The sequence below is a fragment of the Amia ocellicauda genome, chromosome 8 (assembly GCF_036373705.1).
Source record: "Amia ocellicauda isolate fAmiCal2 chromosome 8, fAmiCal2.hap1, whole genome shotgun sequence".
NCBI classification, from domain to species: Eukaryota; Metazoa; Chordata; class Actinopteri; order Amiiformes; family Amiidae; genus Amia; species Amia ocellicauda.
In genome coordinates this window covers 32662723-32676915 of record NC_089857.1, presented here as the reverse complement: position 1 = coordinate 32676915, position 14193 = coordinate 32662723, and the positions used below count along the sequence as shown (strand labels likewise).

Sequence of the window (14193 nt, the reverse complement as noted above, 5' to 3'; positions counted from 1 at the left end):
TCCTCAGTGTGTGACACCAACTGTCAAACATGGAGGAGGTGATGGTCTGGGGCTCTTTTGCTGGATCCAGAGTCGGCGACTTGCACAGTGTAAATGGCACCCTGAACCAAAATGGCTACCACGGCATTTTGCAGCGCAATGCAATACCCTCTGGTATACAAGTTGGTCAGGGGTTCATTCTACAGCAAGATAATGACCCAAAACATGGGATGAACTGGACAGAAGGGTGAAAGAAAAAGCAACCTACAAGTGCAACACATTTGTGGGAACTTCTGCAACAGTATTGGGAAGAACTTTACGAACATTGTAGAAAGAATACATTGAGACATTAAACTGCGTAAATTTAAATAAAAACTGGAAAAATGTAGGTGTTCTAAAACTTTTGACCGGCAGTGTAGAAGATGAGAAGATGAAATCATACACTTTGCAGGCAAGTCGTGGAAAAGAGAAGCTGTAGATCGAAGCAAGTGGAAACACCTTGGGGAGGTCTTCAACCAGCAGTAGATCGATATAGGCTGATGGTGATGTATAGTTCATTTTAGGAGACATAGTAAGAATGAACAACATTGTGGAAATAGATTCTATGTGGTCGATAAACACACTCGACATAAGTAAGCATCCATGTGTGAAGGAACACGTTTAGTCTGGCAGCAATGCACACCATGAATGACCGTGTGGATGATGTGACTCGTCTCAGGAGCACAGCCCATTCATGAAACAGAATCTGTATTATGCAATCCTGGAAAGTGGGTTAACTTGCTTTTATAGGGATCAGTGAATTATAGCTTCCCCAACCTTACTGGGGTAATATGCAGTTAATGGCAAGGTCATGGATGAGCTGTGATGTCTTATTTCCCTTTCCATCTTTGTGTGTCTTGGATGGTGTGAGCTGGTCTGTTATCAAAGCTAAAAACACTGCTCTCTGTGGACTAGATGACATATAGCATTGGCATAGGCAGAAGTCCATATTAAAGAATTAGCCCCTTCACAGACCACCTGATGTGACCTTCCAATGGGCCAAATCACACCATACACCAGTCATGGTCTGCAGTTGGTTCCCTGTGGCAGACTTTGCAACAGCTACACAAAACCAGCAGGTCTTGGCAGTGTTTGTGCTGCCCACTGCAGCTGATGACAGACATTGTGCGTAGTTTTGCAACAGTGTGCATGTACTACTGTGTCCAATGCTGTGTAAATAATGTCGGCTGGTTCTCATGGACTCCTGCACGTAATCTATCACATTTGCAGCCTTTTATCAGGGTTGGGTTTGTACACTCTTCTTCACAACATAAGCTTTCCCCTTGCTTTGAATGTCTAACACGCATAGGCACTGTTGTTCTTCGCTTCTCTTGAACCCGGCAATCATACTGAAACATTTGTCACCCAGTTTCATTGCCTGCTGACTTGTAATAGTATACTCCATGGCTCAAAGTCAAAAGATCCTCAGACTTGATTCTGTGAGGTTTATTTGAATCTCAGTGGGTTTCTTATTACTTATGTCAAGTCTCACATGTTAATATCCAGTTCAGGCTGAACACACACACTAACACAAACTCCCCAGCAATGTGGTTGAAGCTGAAAATTTGGTAACATTTAAAATCAGACTGGATAGGATCCTTGGATCACTTAGTTATTAATGGACACCAAACGAGCACGATGGGTCGAATGGCAAACTTCCTTATGTTCTTAATGAAATGTATTAATAACTGCATTATTTATGCATTATTGTATACTATATTGTATTGTATAGTGTTTTAAAAATAGCATTTTAGTACCTTATAGTATAGTATGTACAGTTAATATATTTTGTTCCTTCTTGTAGTTAATTGAAAATATTAATTTGACTATATTTTAGCAAGCAAATATGTTAAAAGTAATCAAATTTTACATTATAATGTGTTTTGTATCTAGACAGATTAACTGTAGCTCATTGCAGCATAAACAGCAGACCCATAATCTAATTCCAACCATGGTTTGAAACTTTCATTCCCAATTAAGAAGAGAAATTAGGTGAACTAAACTGTACAAAAAAATTATAATAATAAAATCAAATACAATAATTGCAAATTACTTGAACATTGTCAATTAATTAAACTAAGAGATACAATTAGGACAATATGTGTTGTATATAATGGATAAATATATTATAAACTTACATTGAATAGCAATTACTTGAGTACAATATGTTTAGTAATATAACAATGCTAAGACAGTAGGAGTGAAAAATATCCTGCTTAAATTAAATCACAAACTGCAGATTGGTTTGTTTAGAATACTTGTATAAACATCCATGAATTATAGAGACACTTATATGATTATAAAGACATTTTTAAGATTATTTTGAAAGACAACGTATTAAGATTTTTTGATAAAAAGCAGGGTTTTGCCATCAGTTCACTCCCTTATTTGGTACGATGTGCTGAGTGAAAGGTCATGATGCACTTCGACCTTGTGATTGATTTCCCTGATGTCCTTCACATTGCGGATACTGTGGCAGCCATAGAGGTGCAGCAGCTTCAATCTGGAAAGAAATACATTGAATGTGCTGGTTAATGGGATTTAACATGCCTTATATGCTGGGACACTAAATAAAGATTTGGAGTGCTAGGTGGGTGGTCTAAGATGGATGGATCACTGCTCACCTTTAGGATATTTACCCCCCCATGTTTACTAAATGTCTTGAAATACCTTTTTAGCTGAACACACAACTCAGTCAAATGCCATACAATGTAAGAGGAATACACATAACTGCCACTAAAATAAGTAACATATGCACAACATGGGTCTCCCAATTGACTCAGAGAGTAAATACCCCAGTACAGGACAAGTATCGCCTGGAGATAACTGATTTGAATCCAGGGTGTGCCACTCACTTGTTGAGGGAGTTTTTCAGCAATGGTACAGAATGGGCCAAGTACAGTTAGATGGGGGAAGAGTGATACCTGTCATTGCCAATATACTGGCAGGACTGGGAGATAGAGAAGGAAAGTGTAGACATGAATATATTCCTGTTGTATTTCAATCTGAATTAATAAAAGGTACTTTCTAAATTAACCATTTTAAATTTTTCTGCATTGGATTGCATGTTTTTTTTAAGCTTTACATTCCCTTGGAAATTCGTGTGATATGTCTTATCTGGAATTTGTATGTAATCCACAAACATAGACAGTTTATCAAAGGCTCTTTCTAAAGGTTATAAAAGGACTGAATTTGCAGTTTAATATAAAAGGGAAACACTGAAAACAATGAAAGGTTCATTTATGTATGTAATAATATGTAATTATGTAATATTAAGGGTATCAATTATCCCTCTGATTAAGAAATTAGACAAAAGTGGTGAGTATTGTGATTTTTTTTTTTAAATATCATAAAAGCTCACTAAATTCCAATGATTATAACCCAAATAAAATATGAAAATAGTACTGAAGGCAACTATTAAAAAAACTGACGAAATCTGTATAATGCTTTTTGAACAAGTCATTAACACAACACTATTCTTAATCAATACATTTCCATTGTGTCCAGGTTTAATACTTATGTAATGTCTTATTTAAGCTTTTTTGGGGGGTGAAAATAATATGTTATTATAACCAGGGTTGGGGAGTAACGGAATACAAGTAGCGGCGTTACGTAATCAGATTACAGAATTTTGATACTTGTATTCCCGTTACGTTCCTCCTGTCAGACGAGTATTCTGATGACTGATACTTTTTAAAAGAGTAAGATATAACTGAATACTTATACATAATTTACATTAAGTTCAAGTGTACAAGTGTAAGGGAATCTGAAGGGGCCCGTGTGTAGTTTATTTGCAACATAGTTTTTATTTACGGTCTCTGGCCAAAGAGTGGCTGATTTGGCGCCATTCTGCAACGAGTAGCAGAATGGAGCTGCAGTCAGCGCTATCCCAGCCAGTAACACACAGCTCTACTGCAGCTGCTGTGACAACAGTGTGTGTGAGCAGGGATTGAACTTGTGCAGGTACAGGCAATTGTTCACTTCCAAAGAAAGAAAATGCAACAAATATTAAAGTGCAATACAAGATGTGCCTACCACAGGACAATGTCTGCTTCCAAGGACTAAACTTAAAATAATAATAATAAAAAAAAAACATCTGGAGGTAAGATTTTATTTTTTAAATGTGTGCAACTGTAATACAGTTATGCTTGACATGCGAGTAGAAAATATAATTTTAATTTCTTAATTATAATAAATATGATTTAATAATTACTTATTTTTAAAGCATAATAAGCAAAACAGCAGCACAGAAATAGTATAACCAAAAATGTCATCGATAGGATAACTTATTACTGCAAATACAAACTATCTTAATTTAATATACTTCCACGTACATTACAAATAGTTCCTGTGCATCCTAGCTGGTTCGGTGACCTTAACAATGAAATAATAAAATACAAAAAAAAAAAATTGTTATCACCGGTTTCAATTCACCAGCACCGAAACCACAGTTTGAAATCAATGCAATTAGGATTTAATTTTTAAATATCAATGAATGTTATGCATCTTGTTTCTGCAATTAACACATTATTGATATGTTTGATTTATGTCGGTTTGTAAAAAATGTAAGGGTATCAAGATCAGGCCCGGCGCCATGGGCGGTTATTAAGTGTCCATGTGGAAATGTCTTATGGTAATGTGCATTCTTGTTACAAAACTGACGTGCGTTGCCATAGATTGTCTGTAATTGTACTCCCCCCCACTGCACTTCGCCCGGCACCTTCCAACCCCCCCACCGCACTTCGCCAGCAACATTCAACCCCCCCACCACACTTCGCCAGCAACATTCAACCCCCCCCACCGCACTTCGCCAGCACCATATCCAATCCCCCCCCTCCACCTCACTTCGCCGGCACCATACACCCCCCACCCACCCAGCAAATCCTAAATACCATTTTAATTGTTTGAACTGTGGATACAAATAAACAATTTCAATCCGTCATCCATATTAGAATGTGTAGTACATTTTTTTTCACTTCTTAAACTCAGCTGCTTTTGTTTTATAATAAAGAAAAAAAAAGTATTTCCAAAAGTAATCTAAAAGTATTCTGATTACCTTACTGACTGAAGTAATGTATCGGATTAGGTTACAGATTATTTTCAAAACAAGGTAGTCAGTATTCTGTAACAGAATACTTTTTAAAAGTAACCCTCCCAACCCTGATTATACATTATTATTACTCCATAATGATTGTTTGAATTTGGATATGTTAAAAATGTTCTTGTAAAAGGGCCATTTGCCTGATACCTTTTATGTAATAAACATGGCAATGGTTTAATAACTATTAATTGTACTTAAAACTGTACTAAATGACACTAACTGTATGCAGTATAAACACATGATAAGCAAGATCAGTAAACTGTGAAAACTATTTACTGCTCACATAATAAATCGGAGCTATGTCCAAGCTGGTTTCCACACTACAGTTTTAACTATTGTGCCTTGTACTATGTGGGAAAGGATCTGAAACCCAGTACAGCTAGGAATAAGAGTCTCATTGTATCCCTTACAAAAGAAAAAAAAAATCATGTGAAAATACCACTAGCATTTTATCTGGTTCTTTGCGAGCCAGGAGCATGTAAAATTAGATCTGATACTGCATGAATGCATTAAAGGAAATCAACACAAATACACACCAGTGTGGTCACACTCTATTCTGGGCCCAGAGAGAAAAAACATTTCTAGGGTCAATCCATATCAAGTGTGCCATTACCCAGAGAGGTTAAGTGGGTGCAATAGCATATGTTAAGATGTGAAATGAACGAGGAGGGGCAATAGAACAATTCAGACTTCTTTCCCATATCCAAGATGACTGGGGAAATGAACCCTTAGCATCTGTGTGTTAATTTGCCTCCTGAAAATAAGCATGATGTCTGAGCTTCACCTGATTCCCATAAACATAACGTCTCAGCTGACAGGGAAATCGATTTGACTAACTATGACTTAGTCATAAGTAAATCACAATCTCAAACTGATATGTGAAACAGACATTAGACTTTAACAGTAAGATGTTGTCAGAATCTTAACAAAGAAGAGAAAACATATCTTGTCTAGAGTAATAGTAAAACATGGAGACATGTATTGCAATATTGTTAGTGAAGGTAGCTGCTCCTTAATTTGCCAAAGCACACTGGGGCTAAAATAGATCAAGGGTACCATTCTGAATCATATTTTAAGCAAATTGTTGTGTTAGTAAAACAGAAACACTTAAGTAAAGTTTATGAAGCAGTGATCAATAAAAGGTGTTCACCTTTTACAGTTTCTGCACAGTTTCTTAACAGAATCCTCTGATAGCGCTTTGCAGAAGCTAAGTTTCAAACATTCCAGGCTTCTGCTGCAGTAATTAGCCAGGAGACAGACACTTCAATGGAAAAACAGAAGACAATAAACCATTTAATGTGATGAAAAGGAAAACACAGAGCTGAAATTGCTGTCAGATTTAACATGATTAATCTCAAATCAACTAACTTGCAAGACAACTAATTAACTAACATAAGTGTCTCAACTAGTAATATTCTTCCACACAGAATTTGGGCCCTATACTATATCTTTGTGATTCATTAAGAGCTATCACACAATAAAGTAAGCATCATTATTGTAATTATTATTACTGTAAAATGATAGTCATCATTTATATAGGAATATTTTTTTTCAGATGTCTGAATGTCTTAAGGGACATTATAAAAAATACAAGCAGGTTTATTTCAAACATGTCATAACAAACCAGAATGTTTTGAAGAAATCTGCATGATATTCATAATACAAAACACATTCATAATACACTGGACTACTTACACTCTTGTAAAATAGTTAGTGAGGTCAGTCAGTAAATAAAGCAACAGCAACACATAAACACATTGACACAAACTGAGATTACTGACAATATGAAAGACCTGAAATAAGCTGTTACTATGGTGATGCAGAATCCAGTGTGGTATTCTAATGTGCTACAATTCATCAATTATAATTGACACTGGATTGAAACATCTCCTTGGTTGTTCTTATTGGGGAATTTTAATAAGCATGCTTCTCCCTGTGTAAATGACACTGTGATGAAAGGAGATATTTTTTAATTCATCTGCAAGCAACTGTCCCGTCATCACAGAATACACTCCCTTTGACACAAACCGGACATTGGGATTCTTTTTCTCTTTGTAATCAAGGCATAATCAGGCCATTCAAAAAAATGAAAATCGTGCAAGAGCCTCTTACTAACACAGGAAAAACAGGCCCTACATCTGTGCTTTGGAGAATCACTGTATTTACAATACATTCTGTATTTAAAAGTAACCTAGTGGGGGGTGGAAATAGAAATATAAATTAATGTAATTCCTGATGCGCTAATTTTTGCCCTGATATTACTGTGTAACCTTGTCTAATAATGGGTTACATTTGAATGCCAGCAAATTCCAAACTATTGAGCAGTGACATTATCCCTTACCCTCGCTTTGCAGCCCCTGTTGAGCTGAGGTCAAGGTACTGTAGATGGTGGCAAGTCAGAGCAATTGCCTGCACTCCAGTGTCAGTCACTTTTCTACAGCCGCTTACATCCAGATACCTTAATCACAGAGGGGGAAGACATTATGAGCATCCTGCTGCTGAAAAAAACATGCCATTATAGTTAATTTATTTTTGTCTTGATTTATGCCTATCAAGGCAACTAGTTGAAACATACAGAATGTTCCTGCGTCTTAATCTGCTGTTCTATTCTTTAACAAGGACTATTGCTGTCACTGGGTTCATGGATTTAAACTAAAATTGAAGAACTTCTTATATTTGCATTTTCAGTTTAGAAATTGGTGCTCTTTGGTAAAATAGGAGGATTGGAACAGTATTTGGATTCTAATACACAATATAGTCTATTATCTTTGCTTCGTGCTTCTTGCCATACACATTAGTTAATTGGTGTTTTATATCTGTATATGGACTGTGATTTATTCATGGGAGAATATGTTTTGTAAAGCAGCCTAATCACACATCCTGTTTTGACCGATGTGTACTGACTTACTACCTGACAGATCATGTCACATGGGAGTGAACGTTTGTGATGTGTTCTGTACTAAAACAGAGAGACTGGCAAGAACACCAGCTGTCACCCTGACTTCATTAGAAATTCTGAGGTGTGGCAATATTTGAGGGAAGTAAGACAAAACTGAATTTGCATACCTGTTAGAGGAAAGGCCAAATGCACATTGTACCCCGTGCTGTTTTTATTTATTGTCAGACTATAAATAAATATACAAGGTACTGTAAGATTAAGGGAATTTCATGCTTCTAGTAGCACTGACTGTGTTATATTTGCAGATTCTTGTCTTATTTAACTACAAATTGATTATGTTTCTAAAATCAAATAATAGAGTGGATGACGGTGTTTAATGCTTTTTCAACATCAACTATATCCATTGGAACAATACACAATAAGACAAATATGTGAAGTGTGTGTATGGAGGGGGGGTGGTTAAAAAGAGGTCAGCAATGTTCTGGAACGGGTGAAAAGGGTAGTCCATGCCAAATACCAAGAGGGAGAAATAATGCACTTGTTTTAATCTGCTCAGAACATATTGTGGCTGAATTGCTGTCACAGACAAGATTATTTTATACAATTTTGATCTGAATGACTTACCTAATTGTGGGTAAATACGTGCTTATTTCAACCAGGCTGACATCAGTGACTAAGGGACAGGAACTCAGAATCAAACTGTCCATCTTAGGACAGTGCCTTGCGATGTAGTGGACAGTCCGGTCACGTACCTGCAGTTTGGCATTAAACAGCTGGTCTTGCGAAAAGCTTGGCAACTCAGAATAAAAGCAGAACTAATCAGTAAAGAAAACTATATGGGTGACATACGCAGAAAGACACTTTTTGGAATCCACATTAACTGGGATTTGGAAAGTGCAGAATTTTACAATGGGCCAGACACTGCTCAAACATTTTAGGGTGAAAATGTACAGCTCACATACTAACAAAGTCAAATTGCACTCTCCCATTCGTCGATTATAATACATTGATAAGTTTCACATGTTTGAGATGGTTCTCAGAAAGCTGACAAAAGCCTAAAGTTTCAAGAGACAAGCTTTTGTCATGAAGAGATTTTAAAAGCCAAAAACGTACCACGTTCAGGCCTGTCACATTAAGCCATGTTAGATGTTTGAAGCGGGGAATCATATGTGCCAGACAGATATCTGTAATCTTTGGTATCTGACCAATGTTCAAGACTTTCAGGTTAGGACATTCATCGGCCAAGGAGCGCATGCACTTTGCACTGAGGGCATGGCATCCAAACATCTCCAACCTGTTAAGACTAAACATTAAAATACACTATTTAATGCCAGTGTTGTCTAAATATATAAATGCTATTTCTGAATGAGCACAACAAGGAAGCTTGCTAACTTCATTTGAGTTTATATAGGAAACAATGTCAGCTAATGTCTGCTAAATACATGCTTTAATAAACCAATATTGTAGGTATTTTACTTGTAAAAGGTAAGTATGCATTGTCATATAATGTATATATTTGTCAAATTTTCTTATCATAGGTTGTGACTAAATCTAACAATTACATTGCTAAATCTTTCATTAAAACACTTAATCAAATAAACAGAATACAAATTTAATTATTCACCCACTTAATCATATTAGAGCACAATACAGTATTTCTAATTCATACCGCATCATTAAGTAAGAACCTCTTTAATTAAAAAAAAAAAAAGAGAACTGAAAATAAGAGCTCTAAAACCTGAAACAACACAGAAAAGGTAATTTGAATACCCACAGTACCTTTTCCCATGTCCTTTAACAAGAGCATTAAGGGCATCATCAGTCATTTGGCATCCATTGACTGCTAAACTTTGTAAGCTGCAAAAATGTCAAACTATAATCATTCAACTGATAACATGTAATGAAAAGATTATTATTGAAAGTGCCATATTTATTTACATATTGCCTACATGCTGTACAAATAAATTCACAAACTATAAAATATATAATTTGTAAAGATAAACATATAAGTAATTATAGTATAGTATAGTAACAAGTTAAAAGTCTTAGAAACACAAGCACACAATTAGCAACATGACAGGCTACTGAATCCTGTAGAGGCAGTTAGTGCTGTTGGAGCCATCTGCCTAGGATGTCCCAAATGTCTGGGCACTTTGCTTGTCTAGTTAAGTTTTGGATATTCCACCAAGGAAGTAGACCAAAACTATAGGGACTTTGAGCATGTTGATGAACGACTAAGATGTGTGATTCATTGGCTTTAAATCCTTCAGCTTTGCAGTATTTCAATGCCTCCCTGCTTTCCTTTTCACTTAGATTCTCCATGGTCACCACAGAAAAAAATCACTGAATGCATATTCTGTTACAACTCTTTTGTAATCACTTATGCCCTTTTGACATATCTTACACACCACGTTACTGCCATGAATTTAGACATGCACTAGTTTTTGTGAGCAGTATATTTATATATATATATATATATATATATATATATATATATATAGTTTTACAGATTAGAGACAATTACCACAAGTGGTAAAATGTGCATGAAGGACAGTCTCTAGACCATAAAAGCCTTATGTTTTCATAGAAAAAAAGTGTTATACAATAACCCATTCTTCTGAGTTTTAGTAAACCTCTGTAACCAAAAATGGCAATGAAGGATCCTGTGGGAAAGTGAATAAATTGCTACATGCATAACTTAGTTATAAATCCTTTAATCAAGTGTTCATTCATTAAGCATGCTTCAACTTCAATGCACATTACCTGGGACAAGCATTTACAAGAGATTTGATGCCTGTATCTGTGGCTCCTGTCCAGCTAATGTCAGCTGATTTCAGATTAATACAGTGCCTACTGCAATGAACTAGCACAGAGTTTCCATTGAGCTTGGGCCCACTGCAGCTTGTGATGTTCAGTTCCTAAATAAACAAAATGTAAACAAAAGATGAAGAATTAAGTTTAAAAAATAACTAATAAACATAAGTGACATAAGAGCACCTAGACCCCCCAAAATGGAATAGCTACTTCCAGTAAAAAGACAAATAGATTTGTTTAATGATGGTACACACAGTATGATTTTATATTTAAAAAAATATATTCTTAAAAGTACAATCAAGATTAGCAGAAAAAAAATGCACTACACTACAGTAATCCAATACCTAGGATTGATATATTGTTTTATTTTGAAAAAACATATACAGTATAATCTCTAGTTATTTATCAACAGAATTTTAGGTGACTTCACACATGCGCACAATTATGTAATGGTTGAAAAGTGTTTTTCAGTCAGTCCATGGCCCTGGTTGCTATCAGTTCTCTGTGACATCTGACACTATTCTCAGCTGCTTGTGCCACTGACTGTGCACAGTGCATTTGGTTGATATTAGAAATGGAAGAACTTTCAATTAAAATATTCAGATATATGCACTGTGTATTGATGAATGTGGATTAGAAAAATCTCTATAGTTGAAACATACTTTTATGTTTGTTTTTTAATTAGACAATGTCTACTGTTTTTCTCTTCTTCAACTGTCACAACTCCTTGAAATGTGTTTAGTGTTTCTGGATTTATTCATTAAAGAAATATCAGAAGGATGCACCTGATTAAAAAAACAACAATGTTCTTTATGCTTTGTAAATAGGATAAGTAGTGATAGATAAACCATTTACCATAGAAGTTGTATTTTCTTGACAATGTTTCAGTTCAATCGAATACATTTGTACTAATGTATTCCCATAAAGAATACTACAATAGAGCATTTTGCCATACAAAATCTAGAGAGGACAGCCTTCAAAAGGTCTCCTACGTGAGTGATGACTAATGCACAAGTTGGCATAGCAACCATTAACATTATATGACAACCAGTAATAGAAAAGAGTCTGAAGTGCTGCAGACTTTCAAAGAATAAAAGGCCTCATTTGTATTCAATTCTTTATATATTTTCTGTGAGGGGGGTTCAGCAGTGCAAAAACAGCGGAAACAGCAGGAATGCACTTCACATTCAGAATTGTACATGGTTCTATTCAATACAGAGGTTAATCTTTCATATTGAGAGAGGGGTTTTGGAAATCCCGGGCAGTCATATTAATATATCATCCTTAACGGTAATAACCGTGAAAAATTCTGTCACATTGACTGATCTTGTACAGGTAAATTGTAGGTTGAAGCTGGCATGTTGTGTAAGATTTTTTTAAACACTGTCAGTGCTTTTAAATACACCACACATTTTCTTTGTCTATATATGAATAAAGAATGTAAATAATAAGATGTGAAATGCAGGACAGTATATTTTAGTACATATACTATGGTTGTGTCTATGTCTATTTTGGATCATCACATTCACCTGTTATTCGAATGCCTTTTTGATTTTCTGGGAATAGCCTCACTGTTTCAATCCTATTATAAACTGTAAAGTAGATTCCTTATCTAGAAATCTATCTTACCTCGAGACAAAGTTATAGTCTCTGATAGGTCCTTCTACTGGCAGCACTCAATCTAAACACAATGCAAAGTTTGTTTAGCACTGTTTCCAGGATGTGGGTTCAAAACACAAAAGCACCCAATTATAGAGCTGAGCTATTGTTTATTTAAATGTGATGTTCACAGAACCTTAAAGATATATCCAAATATATGTTTTCTTTCTATACTAGTATTATAAGAACATAGGAAATCTGCAGCATTTACATTAATCAAATTCTTGTTTTTCTGTTTGGTTTTATTGTGATTTTAATTCTATCTTTAATTACATTAAGCACTGGGCATGTATTTATATATATTAAACGAAAATTACAAATGTGTACAGCTGGTTTCTATTTTCCGTGTGATTGCAATATACAAACTGACAATATACACTCACCTAAAGGATTATTAGGAACACCATACTAATACTGTGTTTGACCCCCTTTCACCTTCAGAACTGCCTTAATTCTACGTGGCATTGATTCAACAAGGTGCTGAAAGCATTCTTTAGAAATGTTGGCCCATATTGATAGGATAGCATCTTGCAGTTGATGGAGATTTGTGGGATGCACATCCAGGGCACGAAGCTCCCGTTCCACCACATCCCAAAGATGCTCTATTGGGTTGAGATCTGGTGACTGTGGGGGCCAGTTTAGTACAGTGAACTCATTGTCATGTTCAAGAAACCAATTTTAAATGATTCGACCTTTGTGACATGGTGCATTATCCTGCTGGAAGTAGCCATCAGAGGATGGGTACATGGTGGTCATAAAGGGATGAACATGGTCAGAAACAATGCTCAGGTAGGCCGTGGCATTTAAACGATGCCCAATTGGCACTAAGGGGCCTAAAGTGTGCCAAGAAAACATCCCCCACACCATTACACCACCACCACCAGCCTGTACAGTGGTAACGAGGCATGATGGATCCATGTTCTCATTCTGTTTACGCCAAATTCTGACTCTACCATCTGAATGTCTCAACAGAAATTGAGACTCATCAGACCAGGCAACATTTTTCCAGTCTTCAACTGTCCAATTTTGGTGAGCTTGTGCAAATTGTAGCCTCTTTTTCCTATTTGTAGTGGAGATGAGTGGTACCCGGTGGGGTCTTCTGCTGTTGTAGCCCATCCGCCTCAAGGTTGTACGTGTTGTGGCTTCACAAATGCTTTGCTGCATACCTCGGTTGTAACGAGTGGTTATTTCAGTCAAAGTTGCTCTTCTATCAGCTTGAATCAGTCGGCCCATTCTCCTCTGACCTCTAGCATCAACAAGGCATTTTCGCCCACAGGACTGCCGCATACTGGATGTTTTTCCCTTTTCACACCATTCTTTGTAAACCCTAGAAATGGTTGTGCGTGAAAATCCCAGTAATTGAGCAGATTGTGAAATACTCAGACCGGCCCGTCTGGCACCAACAACCATGCCACGCTCAAAATTGCTTAAATCACCTTTCTTTCCCATTCAGACATTCAGTTTGGAGTTCAGGAGATTGTCTTGACCAGGACCACACCCCTAAATGCATTGAAGCAACTGCCATGTGATTGGTAGGTTAGATAATTGCATTAATGAGAAATTGAACAGGTGTTCCTAATAATCCTTTAGGTGAGTGTATACTGGCAGTCAAAATGAATGATTTACATGAATACCTTGGTGAAATCCAAGTAGGAATGGATCATTATATGTAACCATTGACTTAGTACAATCTATGATCTCT

General features: G+C 36.2%; 1 protein-coding gene across 2 annotated transcripts in view; it reads right to left on the bottom strand.

Annotated features, from left to right (window-relative positions):
• Positions 1-1448: 1448 nt before the first annotated feature.
• LOC136754885 (uncharacterized) overlaps positions 1449-14193 on the bottom strand; it is a 33062-nt gene continuing 20317 nt past the window's right edge. For both annotated transcript variants that reach the window (XM_066711094.1, XM_066711095.1), the window contains 7 exons: positions 10782-10936; positions 9798-9875; positions 9132-9321; positions 8643-8770; positions 7461-7577; positions 6270-6380; positions 1449-2521 (listed from right to left, as the gene is read on the bottom strand). In XM_066711094.1, the coding sequence (XP_066567191.1) occupies positions 2395-2521; positions 6270-6380; positions 7461-7577; positions 8643-8770; positions 9132-9321; positions 9798-9875; positions 10782-10936 (906 nt within the window). In that variant the 3' untranslated portion in view covers positions 1449-2394. The remainder of the gene's footprint in view (positions 2522-6269; positions 6381-7460; positions 7578-8642; positions 8771-9131; positions 9322-9797; positions 9876-10781; positions 10937-14193) is intronic.